Source organism: Mesocricetus auratus, unplaced genomic scaffold (genome assembly GCF_017639785.1).
Source record: "Mesocricetus auratus isolate SY011 unplaced genomic scaffold, BCM_Maur_2.0 Super-Scaffold_6730, whole genome shotgun sequence".
Classification (NCBI taxonomy): domain Eukaryota; kingdom Metazoa; phylum Chordata; class Mammalia; order Rodentia; family Cricetidae; genus Mesocricetus; species Mesocricetus auratus.
In genome coordinates, this window is record NW_024429184.1 from 74,993,259 (window position 1) to 75,007,807 (window position 14,549).

The 14,549-nt window shown below is 45.0% G+C and overlaps 1 protein-coding gene and 1 pseudogene across 1 annotated transcript; both read right to left on the bottom strand.

Annotated features, from left to right (window-relative positions):
- The window catches only part of LOC101823074, a 34,960-nt pseudogene extending 24,282 nt beyond the window's left edge, over positions 1-10,678 (bottom strand).
- Npbwr1 (neuropeptides B and W receptor 1) lies at positions 8,264-11,927 on the bottom strand. The gene has a single exon (XM_040741521.1). The coding sequence runs from the start codon at positions 11,768-11,770 to the stop codon at positions 10,781-10,783; it is 990 nt and encodes a 329-aa protein (XP_040597455.1). The 5' UTR covers positions 11,771-11,927; the 3' UTR covers positions 8,264-10,780.
- Between the last annotated feature and the right edge of the window lie 2,622 nt (positions 11,928-14,549).

Sequence of the window (14,549 nt, forward strand, 5' to 3'; positions counted from 1 at the left end):
GGTGCTTTTGTATTTGGGGCATAAATGTTCAGAACTGAGACTTCATCCTGATGGCTTTTTACTGTGACGAATATGGAATGACCTTCTTTATCTCTTTTGATTGATTTTAGTTTGAAATCTAATTCGTTAGATATTAGCATAGCTACACCAGCTTGTTTCTTGTGTCCATTTGATTGGAAAATCATTTCCCATGACTTAACTCTGAGGTAGTGTCTGTCTTTGAGGCTGAGGTGAGTTCTTGTATGCAACGGAAGGATGGGTTCTGTCTTCATACCATTCTTTTAGCCTGTGTCTTTTTATGGGCATGTTAAGACCATTGATACTGAGGAATATTAATGAACATTGATTGTTCATTCTTGTTTATTTTGGAATGGTTGATGGTGGGGGAATTATATGTGGATTTCCACCTCTTTTTTCTTTTAGCTGTTGGTAATGTGGGATTATCTATTGCCTATGTTTTTCTGGTTGTAGTTAACATCCCTGGGTTGGGGTTTTCCTTCCAGAACTTTCTGCAGGGCTGGGTTAGTGGATACATATTGCTTGAATCTAGTTTTGTCATGGAATATCTTGTTTTCTCCATCAACAGTGATTGAAAGCTTTGCTGGGAATAGTAGTCTGGGCTGGCATCCTTAGTCTCTTAGTGTTGGTAGAATATCTATTTAGAACTTTCTGGCTTTCAGAGTTTCCATAGAGAAGTCAGGTATGATTCTGATAGGTTTGCCTTTGTATGTTACTTGACCTGTTTCCTTTGCTGCTCTTAATTTTCTTTCTTTATTCTGTATGTTCTGGGTTTTTACTATTATGTGATGAGGGGACTTCCTTTTGTGGTCCACTCTATTTGGTGTTCTGTAGGCTTCTTGTACTTTCCTTGGCATGTCTTTCTTTAGGTTGGGAAAGTTTTCTTCTGTGATTTTGTTGAATATGTTTTCTGCCCATTTGAGGTGGTTTTCTTCACCTTCTTCTATACCTATTATTCTTAGGCTTGGTCTTTTCATGGTGTCTCATATTTCCTGGATATTTTGTGTTACAGATTTGTTGGACTTACAATTTTCTTTGGTTGATGAATCTATTTCCCCTAGTGTATCTTCAATACCTGAAATTCCCTCTTCCATCTCTTATATTCTGTTGGTTATGCTTGTATCTGTAGTACCTGCCAGTTTGCCCAGCTTTTCTATTTCCAGCATTCCTTTAGACTGTGTTTTTTTATTGTCTCTATTTCAGCTTTCAACCTTTGTACCATTCAAATTGTTTCTTGCATTTTTTGTTTTTTTTCTTCCATTTCTTTAAGGGATTTTCTCATATCCTCTTGAGGGCCTCTATAATTTCCATGAAGTTGATTTTAAGGTCTCTCTCATCTGCTTCATCAGTAATGGGCTGTTCAGTTCTTGCAGGTGTATTGTCTCCAGTCTCTGGCAGTGTCATATTGGTTTTTCTGTTATTGGGTGTGTTTTTATATCATCTCCTTCCCATAATTTCTTCCTGTGGGTGCAGAAGGAGTTTCTCCCTCTCCTGGTGGGTATGTGACCACGGTTCCTTTCCAGTGGGTGGGAGCAGTTCCAGTACTCTGGTTGCTTTCCTCTTGTGTGGATGGAGGCCATCAAAATATCAGTGCCTTGGCAATCTCTGTGTAGGCTGGACCCCAGCCTGTCCCGTGGGTGGAGAATGGGATTTGAAAGCTGGCTCCTGCTGTGATGGAGCTGTGGTCTGCAGTTCCCTGGTCTCAGCTAGTTGTGCGCAGATCACCAGAAGGCAGGCTGTAAACAGGCCAAAATATACCTTTCTTGCTTACACTCTGTTAGTTCATCACAAATTTCTTGTGTATGAATATATGTGGTTTCTTGTGAATAATTTGTTTTTCAAATGTAATACACAAAATGTTTAATCATGTAAGGAATATGAGAAACATCTTATCTTTTACTTGTATTTATTGTAATCATTCATTTAATAGAATATAACCACATTATAATTTTTATATTGGTTATAAGATTCTACTGGGGTATATAAGCTGTAAGGGAAAAATTAAAGACATAAGAAAAGGAAAAAACCAGGAAAGATGTAGAAGAAAAGTTAGAAGGAAAACATCAAGAGAAAGAAGGGAAACTTCAGAATAACAGAGTAGAACAAGCAACAGTAAGAATACTAAAATGAAGAAAGAAGTTTTGCCCTCAAAAAAGTCCTTGTGTGTGTTTGTCTGTCCAGTATTTAACCAGCTTTGCATCTCCTCTTCAGTTTCTCTGATCTGCTGAAGGCTTGCTATTCATCAGTAACCTAGGTGAGATCCTGACATGTTGGAGGGTATTCCATTTTTGAGGGCCCCAGAGAATTTAGTTTAGTCCCCCTCACCAGCCCCTGAGAGTTTAGTTTTACTCCCTAAGATAAATCAAAAGTCAAGCCCTATGCTATTGGAGGCTAGTCCTCATAATACAATACAGGATGACAACATGGCCCCTGAACACCAAAAAGGCCACAGGTTGTGACCCCATCCCCAGACTTCTGTATGGCCTTTGGTGACAACATGGGGCTCAGATTTCACCAAAACCCCAACTTCAGCAGGACCACAGACCCAGACATGGTCCTTGGTAGCAGCTCAGTCTGGAGGTCACTATTGCCATAGATGATAGTCCAGGCCACTCAGATCAGCACAGCACCAGCAGCAGTGTGGCTCTTGGTCACCAACATAGTCCCAGACCTCGGGCATCTGCATGGTCTTCGATGGTTACAGGAACCTCAGACATTATCTCAGACCCATCAGCAGGACCACGGACCCAGACATGGACCTCAGCTCCAGTTCTGGCCTAGACATCACCATGGCATTGGGTTGCAGGACAGGTCACCCAGATCTGTATGACTCCTGTTACAACACAGCCCCCAGATTCCAACAAGGCCACAGGTTGTGACCCGAACCCCACATCTCTAAGTCTATGTTCATGTACCTCATCACAGACCCTGGCTGTACCAGGACCATGGATCCAGGCATGATCCCTGACATCAGCCTGAGTCCGAATATCACATGGTCCCAGGTGGCAACACAAGCTATTCAGGTAGGCATGGCTCCATTGAAAGTGCAGCCCCAAGACACCAACAGAGCCCCAGCTGGTGGCCCAGACCCCAGGAATCAACATGGCCCTCCATGGTAACAGCAGCTACAGACCCTGGCTGCAGTAGGGTCATGGAACCAGATATGGCCCTCAGCTGCAGCCCTAGCCTGGACATCACCATGGCATCAGGTAGTAGTAGAACACGTCACTCAGGTCTGTATAACCCTGACAATAGCATGATTCCTGGGCAATAACATGGTCGCAGTGACTGATCAGACCCCAGGCAACCACATGCCCTTGAGTTGCAACAGGAGCCACAGACATTGACTCAGACCCAGGCTGCTATAGGGTCATAGACCCAGACATAGTCCTCAGCAGAGGCTCAGGCCTGGACAACACCAGGGCCCCAGGTGGCAGCACAGACCACTCAGACCAGTGTGGTTCCAGTGGTGGCATGGCCCTCAGACTCCCACAAGGCCACACGTTGGGACCCAGACCCCAGGCTTCCATGAGGCTATTGGTGGCAGCATAAGCCACAGATATTAACACAGACCCTTGCTGTGGTAGGACCATGGATCTAGACATGGCCTTTGGCAGCAGCCTGGGCCCAGATGTCATCATGGCCCTGAGTGGCAAGCAAGCCTCCCACATCAGCCCACTACTCACTGCCTTCTGGTCTGTTCTGCCTCTTTGCACATGGACCTGTCCTTCTCTTTATCCCATGTCTCTACCACACATTTATGCATCAGAAGGGCCCACCTGTCCATTGCTGCAAGCCTTCTGGCTAGCCCATGGGTGTCTTTCTGCCAGTCTGGGCCTTGAGGGCCCTAGCTGGCTTGTGGGTGACTAACACCTACCTGAGGAGAATTGCAGGGCTTTGGACTTATTTCCTAATCATGTGTGTAAATGAATTAAGCAGGGAAGTATAAGCTTAATCCCAGAATAAACAACTGAAATAGCTCTTAAAGGGAATCAGGTCTAGAAAGACTAGACAGGAGCACCCATTTGCATGAAGCTGTCCAGGACATTCCTAATGGCTGGACTCATGTATGTGTATTATTTGTATAAGAATAAAACTATTTAAGGTATAAAACTTAAAAAATTTTTACATGAAAGACTGCATGGGTTATTGGTTTCTTTCTTCCTACCTTCCTTCCTTTCTTCTCCTTTCCCATTTTTACATGGGCTTCTGGAATCAAACTCATAGTTGCTAGGCTTGAGTGACAACTTCCTTTATCCACTGAGCCATCACTATTGTTTCAGTGCTATTTCTGAAAGATTTAAAATCACCTAGATGTAATCTTCCTTCCAACTACAAACAAAAAAAATCAAGGAACCTCACTTTTGCACATTTAAAATGTTTTTTTTCATTTACTTCCTTTTCTGGTGATGTGGATTGAATATCCTAACCATAGCAACTAATTGTAATAATAAACATAAGTTATGCTTTTTTTAAGAAAAGGAAATTATGTGGAAAATTCCATTCTGACCAGTAATTTTGACCAGTATGTCTTTGCAAAGAGAACAGGTTGAGAAATGGGTATGGGTGGAATTTTTGATGATATTGCAGAGGTACTGCAACCAAACCACCTAATGAGTAAGCATGTAGATCACTCACTGGGCACTTCTGAAGTTCACATAGTCACATTCTTTCCAGTTTGGTTGCTTCACCCTCACCACCTAGCCTCAAAATGGCTGGGCTTTCCTCTACTGGCAGGCAAAGATCTTGTTGCCTGAAATAAGCTGCTTGGTCGAATAGATGAAGCATGAGGAATTTTGTTATAATTACTAGACATATATAAATGATAAGCCCCTCGTTTTTTTGCTTTTTTGGCAGGGGGGGGAGCACTGACAATCTGTTCCATCTTATTGAACATACACAACTGAATACAAAGTGGCACCTGTGTCTCTGACATGTGCCCCTGGCTGGTCACTGTGTTCACTGAGTCTGTTCTTCAAGACTCCTTGAAAAGAGGCAGGATGACCTAGATGCTCTCTCTGTTGGATCTGGATTTCACAAAATGCTCCCTTGGCTGAACACTGGTCGGGTGCAGACACGAATCCAGGAACACTCTGAGAAGTGTGAAGTGCTCTTGCTGCAGGGCAGTGTCTCTCTCAGAGGAAGGCTGTTCTGTATGCACACACTGTATCTATTCTGAAAGTTTCTAGAATACATCACTTTGTCTTTGTTTTCCCTTTGTCCGTCTTTTGATGTTGTCCTTCTAATTGATGTGATGTTGCCAGGTAACCTCAGGAGATATGGTATAAGCAGACATCCAAAGAGAGCATAGTGTGTTGCTAACTGTATTCCACATGAAACAGGGCAGCCCAGCATTCTGTTTAGAGAACATTACTAGAGCATACCTTCACAGACGTGGAGCCTGGAGGCTGCAGTGTGAGGCACCTTCACAATTGCTCAAGAGTTGTGTTCTGAGTAGTGTACTTTTATTTTTGTACATAAACAATTCCATTTTCTTTGCAAGGCTAAGTTATGACTGTCATTTTATTTATAGTCTCTCTCCCTCCCTCCTGTATTTGGGATCAAAATCAGGGACTCCGGCATCCTAGGTAATGACTCTATCACAGGACAATACCTCAATATTGAGGACTGATCATCGAACTTTATTATTATTGTTGTTGTTATTGTTATTAGGTACCAGAAGAGATGAACTCCTGAGAGGCCTGAACAAGTGGAATGGAGTCTTTATTCACTGCCAGTGGGGCTGTCCCAGGCAGATTAGCAGGAAGAAGGCCCAAGCTCCAGATTATTTGAGTTATTAAGGACTTGAGTTTTTTTTATTTTTTTATTTTAATTTTAAATAGCTTGTTTTACATGTCAATCCCAGTTCCCTCTCCCTCCCCTCCTCCCACACTCCCCCATCCCCCCCAGCCTCCCACCCTATTGCCAATTCCTTCCACATAGGGGATATCTAGAGTCTGTCATTTCACTCAAGGTAGGGTCCAGGCACTCCCCTAAGAGTCCAGGCTGAGAGAGCATCCCTCTTTGTGCTATGGGCACACGATGACTGTTTGTATACCAGGGATAGACACTGATCCACTGCTCAGGGCCACATAGGTTGCCCAGGCCTTCTCACTGACACTCACATTCGTGGGGGGGGGCACCAGAGTGACCTCTAGTGATCTAAAGGGATGACACCAATTGGCAAGCTAAGCAATAGTGGAGAGACCACCTCGAATGCCCATTCCTGATAATGAACTTGATGTCTATAACCATCCGGGAGCCTTCATCTAGTGACTGATGGAAGCAGAGGCAAGCACCCACAATTAAGCACTGAACTGAACCCAAGGAACCCAGTGACAGAGAGAGAGGAGTGATGAGCAAATTGGCAAATAATGGGCTGGCAAAACCAGCAGAGACAGCTGATCTGAACAGGGGAGAGCTCTTGGACCCCAGACCAACAGCAGGGAGGCCAGCATGAGACTGATCTGGAACCCCCCTCAATGTGAGGACTTGAGTTTTAAGAGCAAAACATGCTTTTTTGACATTTATGGAAAGCATTGTTTTTTACAGAAGGGAAGAGATAACAGCTAAGTGGTCAGACAGTTAACCTTTAGCTCAAGGCCATATTGTTTAGGAATTTAGGACTGTTCCAGAGACCAGTTTTATATAAGATAGCTTTAGCACTTAGAGTATTCTTAGGAATACTTTCATGAGATAGCATAGCTATAGTTCAGTAGCCTCTTACAGCTAACATTCTCCATGATGAAATGACAGGTGTACATTTCTAAATAATACATACACATCAATGCTTTCCATAGTTTGATATTTACTACAGCAAATTACCATTGCAACCTACTCTATCTCTGTAAAAATAGAATAAGACTAGGAATTTCTTGTCACTATGTGGAATACCTAATCAATGCCATTTGAACAGAGGTTTTATTTTGAATCGTGGTTTCAAAGAATTTTTGTCCATCATGGTCAGGTGGTAGGAATGGTTCAGTCAGTCCCTGCTGGTGGAAGTATAAGGTGGCTTCTTATATCACAGCAGGCAGGAAGCAGAGATTAGTACCAGAAGCAGACTAATAACATGGTGCCACTCAGGGACCTATTTCTGCCATCCAGAATCCTTATCACAAAAGATTTCATCACCTTCCAAAACATTACCACCAATTAATGACCAAGCTATCAAACCCAGGAGCCTATGGGGAACACTTGACCTTCAACCTATAACACTGTCCATCATAGATTAAGGCTCCTTCTTACGGCATGTTGCTGGAGAAAAGGGGGTTTCAGTGAGGTTCTTTTCCATGCACATATGTGTGCCATGTCTGTGTATACTATACTGCTAATGGAATGGCATGTGCATGTTAGGAACCTAGCATTCCTTTCCTTCTCACTTTCCCCATGGTTGTTCAAATTTCCAAGAAAGGAGGTTTATGGCTGTATGATAAAAGCTTGTTATCCTTTATGTGTCCCTTGTAAGTTCTAGAATCCTGGGCCAAGCTTCATATCATTTTTATGAGAATAAAATTAAAATTTGTGTATGAGAATTTAAATATTTATTTCTTATCAGATTTTTCTTTGCTTGTTTGTATGACTTTCCCATAAAGGCAGTATTTTCAAAACATGTTAAGTGGTTAGCAATTAAGAGAGGTTGTGGTTCCTGTACTGACTCACCTTCAATGTGTCCAAGTCTTTGACCATACTGCAACTTACTTGGAAGAAGATTTCTGGGAACATCTCTTGTGCTTTAATTATGGTCAAGTACTGCAGTATAGCTGTGAGGTTGACCACTCACCACCCATGAGACAAACTGAGCACACCCAGGAATATTGTCCATCACGAATTTGCTCTGCAAGCTGAATGTGCCCAGATGTATTCCTCCCACCATTTTCCCTCTTGAATTGTGACTTTCGACTGACCATGCTCAGTAGCATCCATTTACTGAGCATGCTTGGATGTGCTTGTCCCTGAAGTGATTTCCCATAGGAATATGTACATGCTTTCCAGATAAATTCCCTACACTCCCCTGTCTTACATTATTTCTCACGCTTTTCTCTCCTGCTTATAGTAATCTTTCTCCACTCTTTTATCTCTGGTCTGGGCCATGCTTATTTTGGCTTCTTATTCATGGAATGCCAGCCAATTTTGTGGGTTAAGAGTCCTGGTTTTATTTTTTGTTATTGCTTAGTTGGTTTTCTATTTGTTTTGGTGGGGGGTTTTTTGGTGTTTTTTTTTTTTTTTGGAAACACAATATACATTTGTCACACAGAGTGTTTCAGCTTTTATTTGTAGTCGATTAGCAAAATCCTGCAATTCTTGAGAAAGCATAAAACACACATTTTACAATTACATTAAACTAAATAAAACCAAATCCACACTTTTAAGTATTAGAAGTGGTAAAGCCAAACAGCATTGTTTATACAAAGTCTATAAGAATTAACATAGAGCTATAAATTTTATTCCTGTGTGGCTTGTTTGCTTATTTATTCTATGTATTATCTAAGAAATAAAAGGCAAGTATAAGACACGCTGTATGAACTTCCAAATATCACAAAAATGGTGGTAGTCTAGGGGTGATACAGTGATAACCAGGGACTTAGAGAACCAGAGTGACACTGATACTGATTTCTCTTTGTACAAACCAGTCTGTACCTGTCTGTGAGAGACAAAATAATATCCATACCAGTGTTTTTTTTCAGCAGCATCCAGAGACTGCAGGACAGTCACAGGCCCATTTCAGGTGGGGGTGATGTGATGGACAGAAAACTACCAGGACCTCCTCTTATCTGTGTTGTTGCTGCATTTATGAAGACTGTATTTCCAGTTATGGTGACAGTGCTGTCCATCTGTTGTCATATTTCCACTATATCCTTTACCCAGCACCCTGGACAATCTAACAGTCACTGAACTGTAAAACCCTAGTTTTGAAAGATTACAGAGCACTCATACAATAATTAAGTTCTAAAGACACATCTACAGAATGCTCCGTAGGGATAAAAAGGTGCAATCACATTGCAGACACCTCTGAAGGCTCAGCCAAAGCTGATTCTGAGGGTTTGAGGGGCATGATTCAAATGCACACCTGACAGAAAGCTGTGTTTTGAACAGTTTACTGTTATTTGTACCCAAGACACACAGCCTCTGTATTAGCTTTCCCAAGTAATACCTGAAAATGATCTCAATTTTCCCAGCACACCAAGAACTAAGGAACTAATTCTCATTCATTAAAGTCAGAGAGGAGTTTGGCCTCCCTCTTGTAAGAGAGAGCATCTCCCTTCTACATATTTTTGAAGGGTATTTTGAATGTAAATAACCGAGAAGTGGCTTGAGTGCCGAACCCGGTAAACAAAACCTGCTGGCAACACTCTTGTGTTGTTCCCAGAGGAAACAAACATTAAAATCATTCCTTCCTGTGACTCATCCTAAACATATCATGTAAGACAGGTGTCCTGGGTGAGTCTGGTTATCCAGACCTTGTGTCTGAAGTGTGGACCTGCAGAGGCTGGCCATGGTTATCCCAGACCTCTTGTCTGAGGCGTGACCTGCAGAGGGTTGGTTAGACTCCTCCTGCAAGCTTGTCTTCCATAGCTAGAGATAAAACATATAAAGGCAGGTACCAGATGATCTCCATGGGGAATCAGAAACAGATGTCCCCCCGGGGTTCAAGAGACAACTCCTTAGAATTGAACAATGCTTAGGAGTTCCCTGTGGTTAGAATATAAGCAAAGATCTAGCCAAGAAATAGCTGGGGTACAAGTCGGGTCCCATTAGGGGCTGTCACTGAAGGGAGGTTCTGGAATAATATTCAGGAGTGGAGCCAAGGATGGAACAAGTTGAATTTTTATTTTTTACAGTCCTCTAAAGTAGTCTGTGAGATTAAAACATATGTGCATTTATGGACTTCTTAGTCCTGAGAAACCGTATCCGCAAACAATTACAGTGACCCTAGTTTTATGAGAGACCAGTGAAGTCCACGAGGCAGGAGGGATGCCCTGGAGAACTTTACAGAAACCACAAAGGACAGGGATGTAAAGAGTTGTTGGCTGGTGCACAGTAGTGCACAAGCTGCCCTCAGAAACTCGCTAGACAGCTGGCTCCTCAACAGGTTGCTGGAACCTGGCTCTGGACATTTCTCCAGACTCTTGGTTCTTGCAGCCTCTGTGGTAGTCTTTGGGGTGAGACCAGTCATTGGAAAGAAGAAAGGTTGTTGGGGAAACTGGGTGGGTGATTATCTCTATTCTTTATCAGCCATACCCAGGCTCCAGCCTCCTTCAACACCCCACCCCCGACACCTCTAGTGAGGCGTGACCTTAACCCTGTTCCAAGTCAGTTAGAATATACCCAAGAAGGATCAAGACAGGTTGTTTACCTGCTTGATTAAAAGCACTGGCATCTTCTGTGGAAGGTAAAGAAGCAAAATACACAGTGGAGCGCTGAGACACCGGAAGGGGGAGCCTGCGACATCCTAAGGGTCTACTCAAGAGATCAAGGGAGAGTTAAACTCATGTTTCAACACTGCCACCACACTCACCCTAAACTCAGGGGTCAAGCCCTGCCCTTAGCTGTAGGGAGAAACCAGTGCTGTGTTCTTACCGGAGCTGCCCTAGGCCTCACCTCTGGGCTGGGCAAATCCGGAATCACTCAGTCCTGAGAAGGACCTGCGGGAAGGCATGTCGGGAAGGGGGCCTCAGGATGTCTGGGCTGCTGCTTGGGAACCTCACTCCCCGTATTCCCCTCAACCCCGCTGGCAGTGCTGCCTGGGGTCCAGAGAGCATCAGGCGGCACGGCAGGACACCAGCTGCCGAAGGCTCCTGCGGAAGCTGTCATCCAGGAAGGCGTAGAGAAAGGGGTTGAGGCAGCTGTTGGCATAGCTCAGGCTGGTGATGAAGTAAGAGATGCCAATGACCAGTGGCGTTTGCGGCAGGTCGGTGGTGAGCGCCACTATGGTGCTCAGGTGGTAAGGCGTCCAGCAGATGAGGCACACGGCCAGGATCGCCACCACCAACAAGGTCACACGCTTCTTTGCTCGATCCAGGGCCTTGGCGTGGCTGTCTAGCTGGATGGCACGCAGCCGGCACAGCAGGGTGGTGTAGAGGGCGCAGATGGTGGAGACCGGGATGGCGAAGCCCAGCACCAGTGTGTACAGGCGGCTGGCACGCCACCAGAAGGCCTCTGGCTGCGGGAAGACCAGCACGCACTGGCGTCGGCCCTGCTCCTCGTCCAGCTGGGCGAACACGGCGAAGGGCAGCACGACCAGAGTCACCAATGCCCACACCGCCAGACTGACGGCGCGCGCAGCACGGTAAGTGCGCCCCGACACCCGGCGCGACTCGGCCGTGGCCAGCACCACCAGGTAGCGGTCGGCGCTCATCACAGTGAGGAAGTAGAGGCTAGAGAACGTGTTGTACTGGTCGACGGCCACGATGAGCTTGCACATGACCTCCCCGAAGGGCCAGCGCCTCAGCAGGAAGTCGGCGATGTTGATGGGCAGCACGAGGGTAAAGAGCTCGTCGGCGATAGCCAGGTTGAGGACGAACACGTTGGTGACTGTCTTCATGCGCGGTGCGCGCAGCAGCACGTAGAGCACCGCCGAGTTGCCTGCCAGTCCCACCGCGCAGATCACCGCGTAGACCACAGGCACGGCTACCGCCAGCGGCTGCGGCAGCGGCAGAGGCGCGGGGCTCGACCCGTTGGGACAGCCCAGAGCCGAGCCGCCGCAGGACACATTGTCTCCGCCAGGCTCGGACAGCGACAAGTTGTGCATCTTGGCGACAGCGGGAGAGCCGGCGACCACCCGGATTTCACTCAGCAACCCCGCGGGACTCTGGAAGTCCGCGTTGACAGGGATCTGCAAGGGGCACTGCCTGAGTCTTGGAGCCTTTCTCTGCCTGTGCACCGGAGGGGCTTTCCCGCAAGCTACTCAGCCCACTGTCGCCGGGACTCCCTGGCTGGAAGCAGAATTGAAAACACAGGTTAGATTACTCGAGGTGTACCTTTAAGGGGGAAGCGAGGTCCAGAGTTGGGGGTGGCTTCGGAGTCCCAACCTCTCCCTCCACCTGTGGAAATCTGATTCCAGCCGATCAAATACAACAAAGTGCTACGCAGAAGCCTCCGAACTCCTAGGAACATGCAAATCCACCTCATGCCCTTTTTGAGAGCACCCTGACACACCAGGTCACCCTACCGAATTCTACAGAGGCACGCATGCTAGATAACACAACTATTCGCAGCAATCTTTATCTTACCTGGCTGGTCCCAGAAGAGATCTGCGTTTCCTGGGGAGGTCAGGGCTGGAAGCCACCTTCTGCTAGAGGATGCTGCAGCAGTGCTGCCTGACTGCTGCCTGCCCTGCCTCCCGGAGTCTGCCCAGAGGCACTGTCTCCAGAAAGCCTGAAGCACATAGCCACGAGGACTGGTCTCTGCCAACCTGTCACCCCTGCCCACTCCACTCCTAGTAAAATCCTCTGATGTATCAGAAAACAGCAGCCCCCAAAGGTTTCTTTGCTGCCTTCTTGGAGTTTTAACTCAGTTCATTTGGAATCTTGAAAAGCAGTCCTGTCAGGAACTGAACCTAAGAACAACAAATGTTAATATTGTGTTTTTAAAGAACGATTAAAGAAGAGGTTCCCATGCCAGGTTTTATTTGCTTTTCTTTTTTATAGTTTATTATTTAAAAGTGTTAAAATTTAAGTATGTTTTAATCCTATTCTTCCCCTTCCCCAAATCTTCCAGATCCTTTCCCTTTCTCTACTCACCCATCTAAGTTCTTTCTCAAAGCAAAAACCCAATACAACAAACCCCCAAACCCAGGAAAACAAAATAAAACAACACACAAACAGAAAAAATGTAACCAAATGCAAGCACACAAAATAATTCTGGAGCCCACTATATGTTCGCCAGCTACTCCTGAACATGTGGCCTGCCCTGGAGTGATTGATATAACCAATGTCACTCCTTTGGAGAAAACTTATTTTCACTCTTCCAGAAAGTATAAATTCACACTTTAGTGTCTAGGTTTTCATTCACTTTTTAAACATATGTAACAAAATAAAATGTAATAAGGTAAAACAAAACTATCACATTAAAGTTGGACAGGACATGCCAACAGAAGGAAAAGAACCCAAGAGAAGGAACAAGAATCAAAGACCTACTCATCCACGCATTTAGGAATACCATAAAAACACTAAACTGGAGTCCAAAACATATGTGCTGAGGACTCAGTGCAGGCCCTGTGCATGCTGCTTCTGTCTGTGTGAGCTCATGTGAGCTTGCTCATGCTGATAGAAAGGGCCTCGTTTGTTCTCTAGCCCCTCTGGCTCTTGAACTCTTCCATCTCTTCTGGTGGAGGAGACATCAAGTTTAGACCTGAGTGTTCCAAGGTCTCTCTCACTCTCTGTAGAATGTCTACTGTGGTTCTCTATACTTTTTCCCATCTGTTACAGGAGGAAGCTTTTTTGCTGATGGCTAAACGCAGCACTGATCTGTGAGTATAGCAGACATTAGGAGTAATTTAATTCTACATCTTTTCAAGAGAAGCATTTGGTTTTACCTTAGGGCCCGGGGGTATCTAGTCTCTGGCTGTTGGTCAACCAAGCAGTATGGGTTCCATCTCATGAAGTGGGCTTTAACTGCAATCAGTTGTTGGCTGGTTACTCCCACAAGCTTTATGTCACCATTGCCGTCACATATCTTGTAAACATTACAGCATGTAGATCAAAGGGTTTGTGTTTGAATTGGTGTTTACATTTCTCTTTTGTCAGTACATAGAGCACCTTCCTGTGCCAAAGACATTAGAATGTGTAAGTGGAGGCTTTATGTAGGCATCTACTTGACATCTCTATGTTCAGTGAGTTGTGTAGGTGTTGGCTTCAGCAGGGGGGGCCTTGCTGTCAGTTTGTGGAGAGCAGCCTATAGTCTTGGCCACTAAAGCCTGGGTTGTTTGGGGATCCCCATGGGACCCCATTGGCTAAAAACTCAACTGAATGAAATCCAGTCTCAGTACTGGAAGCTTCATTTTATGACAAAAGACGGCCAGTTCGAACTTTGTTTCTCCCCATTACTTAGTGATTTCATTTAGATTGTCCTCATATATGTTTCACATATTTTTTAAGAAACAATCTTATTTTACATTCAATCCCAGTTCCCTTTCCCTCCCATCCTCCCATACCCCCCCACCGAACCCTCCATCCCACCCCCATCCACTCCCCAGGAAGGGTGAGGCCTTCCGTGAGGGGTCATCAAAGTCTGTCACATCATTTCACATACATTTTTTAAAGTTTTTGTTATATTAGGCTTCTCTACAACCTTTCAAGTGCCCCTTAACTTTATCTGCTGTTCACTGTTCTACTTCCCACAGCTCCCTCTCCCCCAGCCTCCACTTGTTCTTCCTGTTCCATCACCCCTGTCTATCCATAATTATCTATTCTATTTCCCCTTCCTAGCAAGATACGTCTGTTCCCTCTCATCTCTCCCTCTAACCTATCCTCTGTGGTTCTGCAGATTGTAGCTTGGTTATCATTGACTTAACAACTAATATTGTAAGT

Bases quoted from the DNA above. Each gene is read 5' to 3' on its own strand.
- Npbwr1 (XM_040741521.1), bottom strand. From the start codon at position 11,770: ATGCACAACTTGTCGCTGTCCGAGCCTGGCGGAGACAATGTGTCCTGC.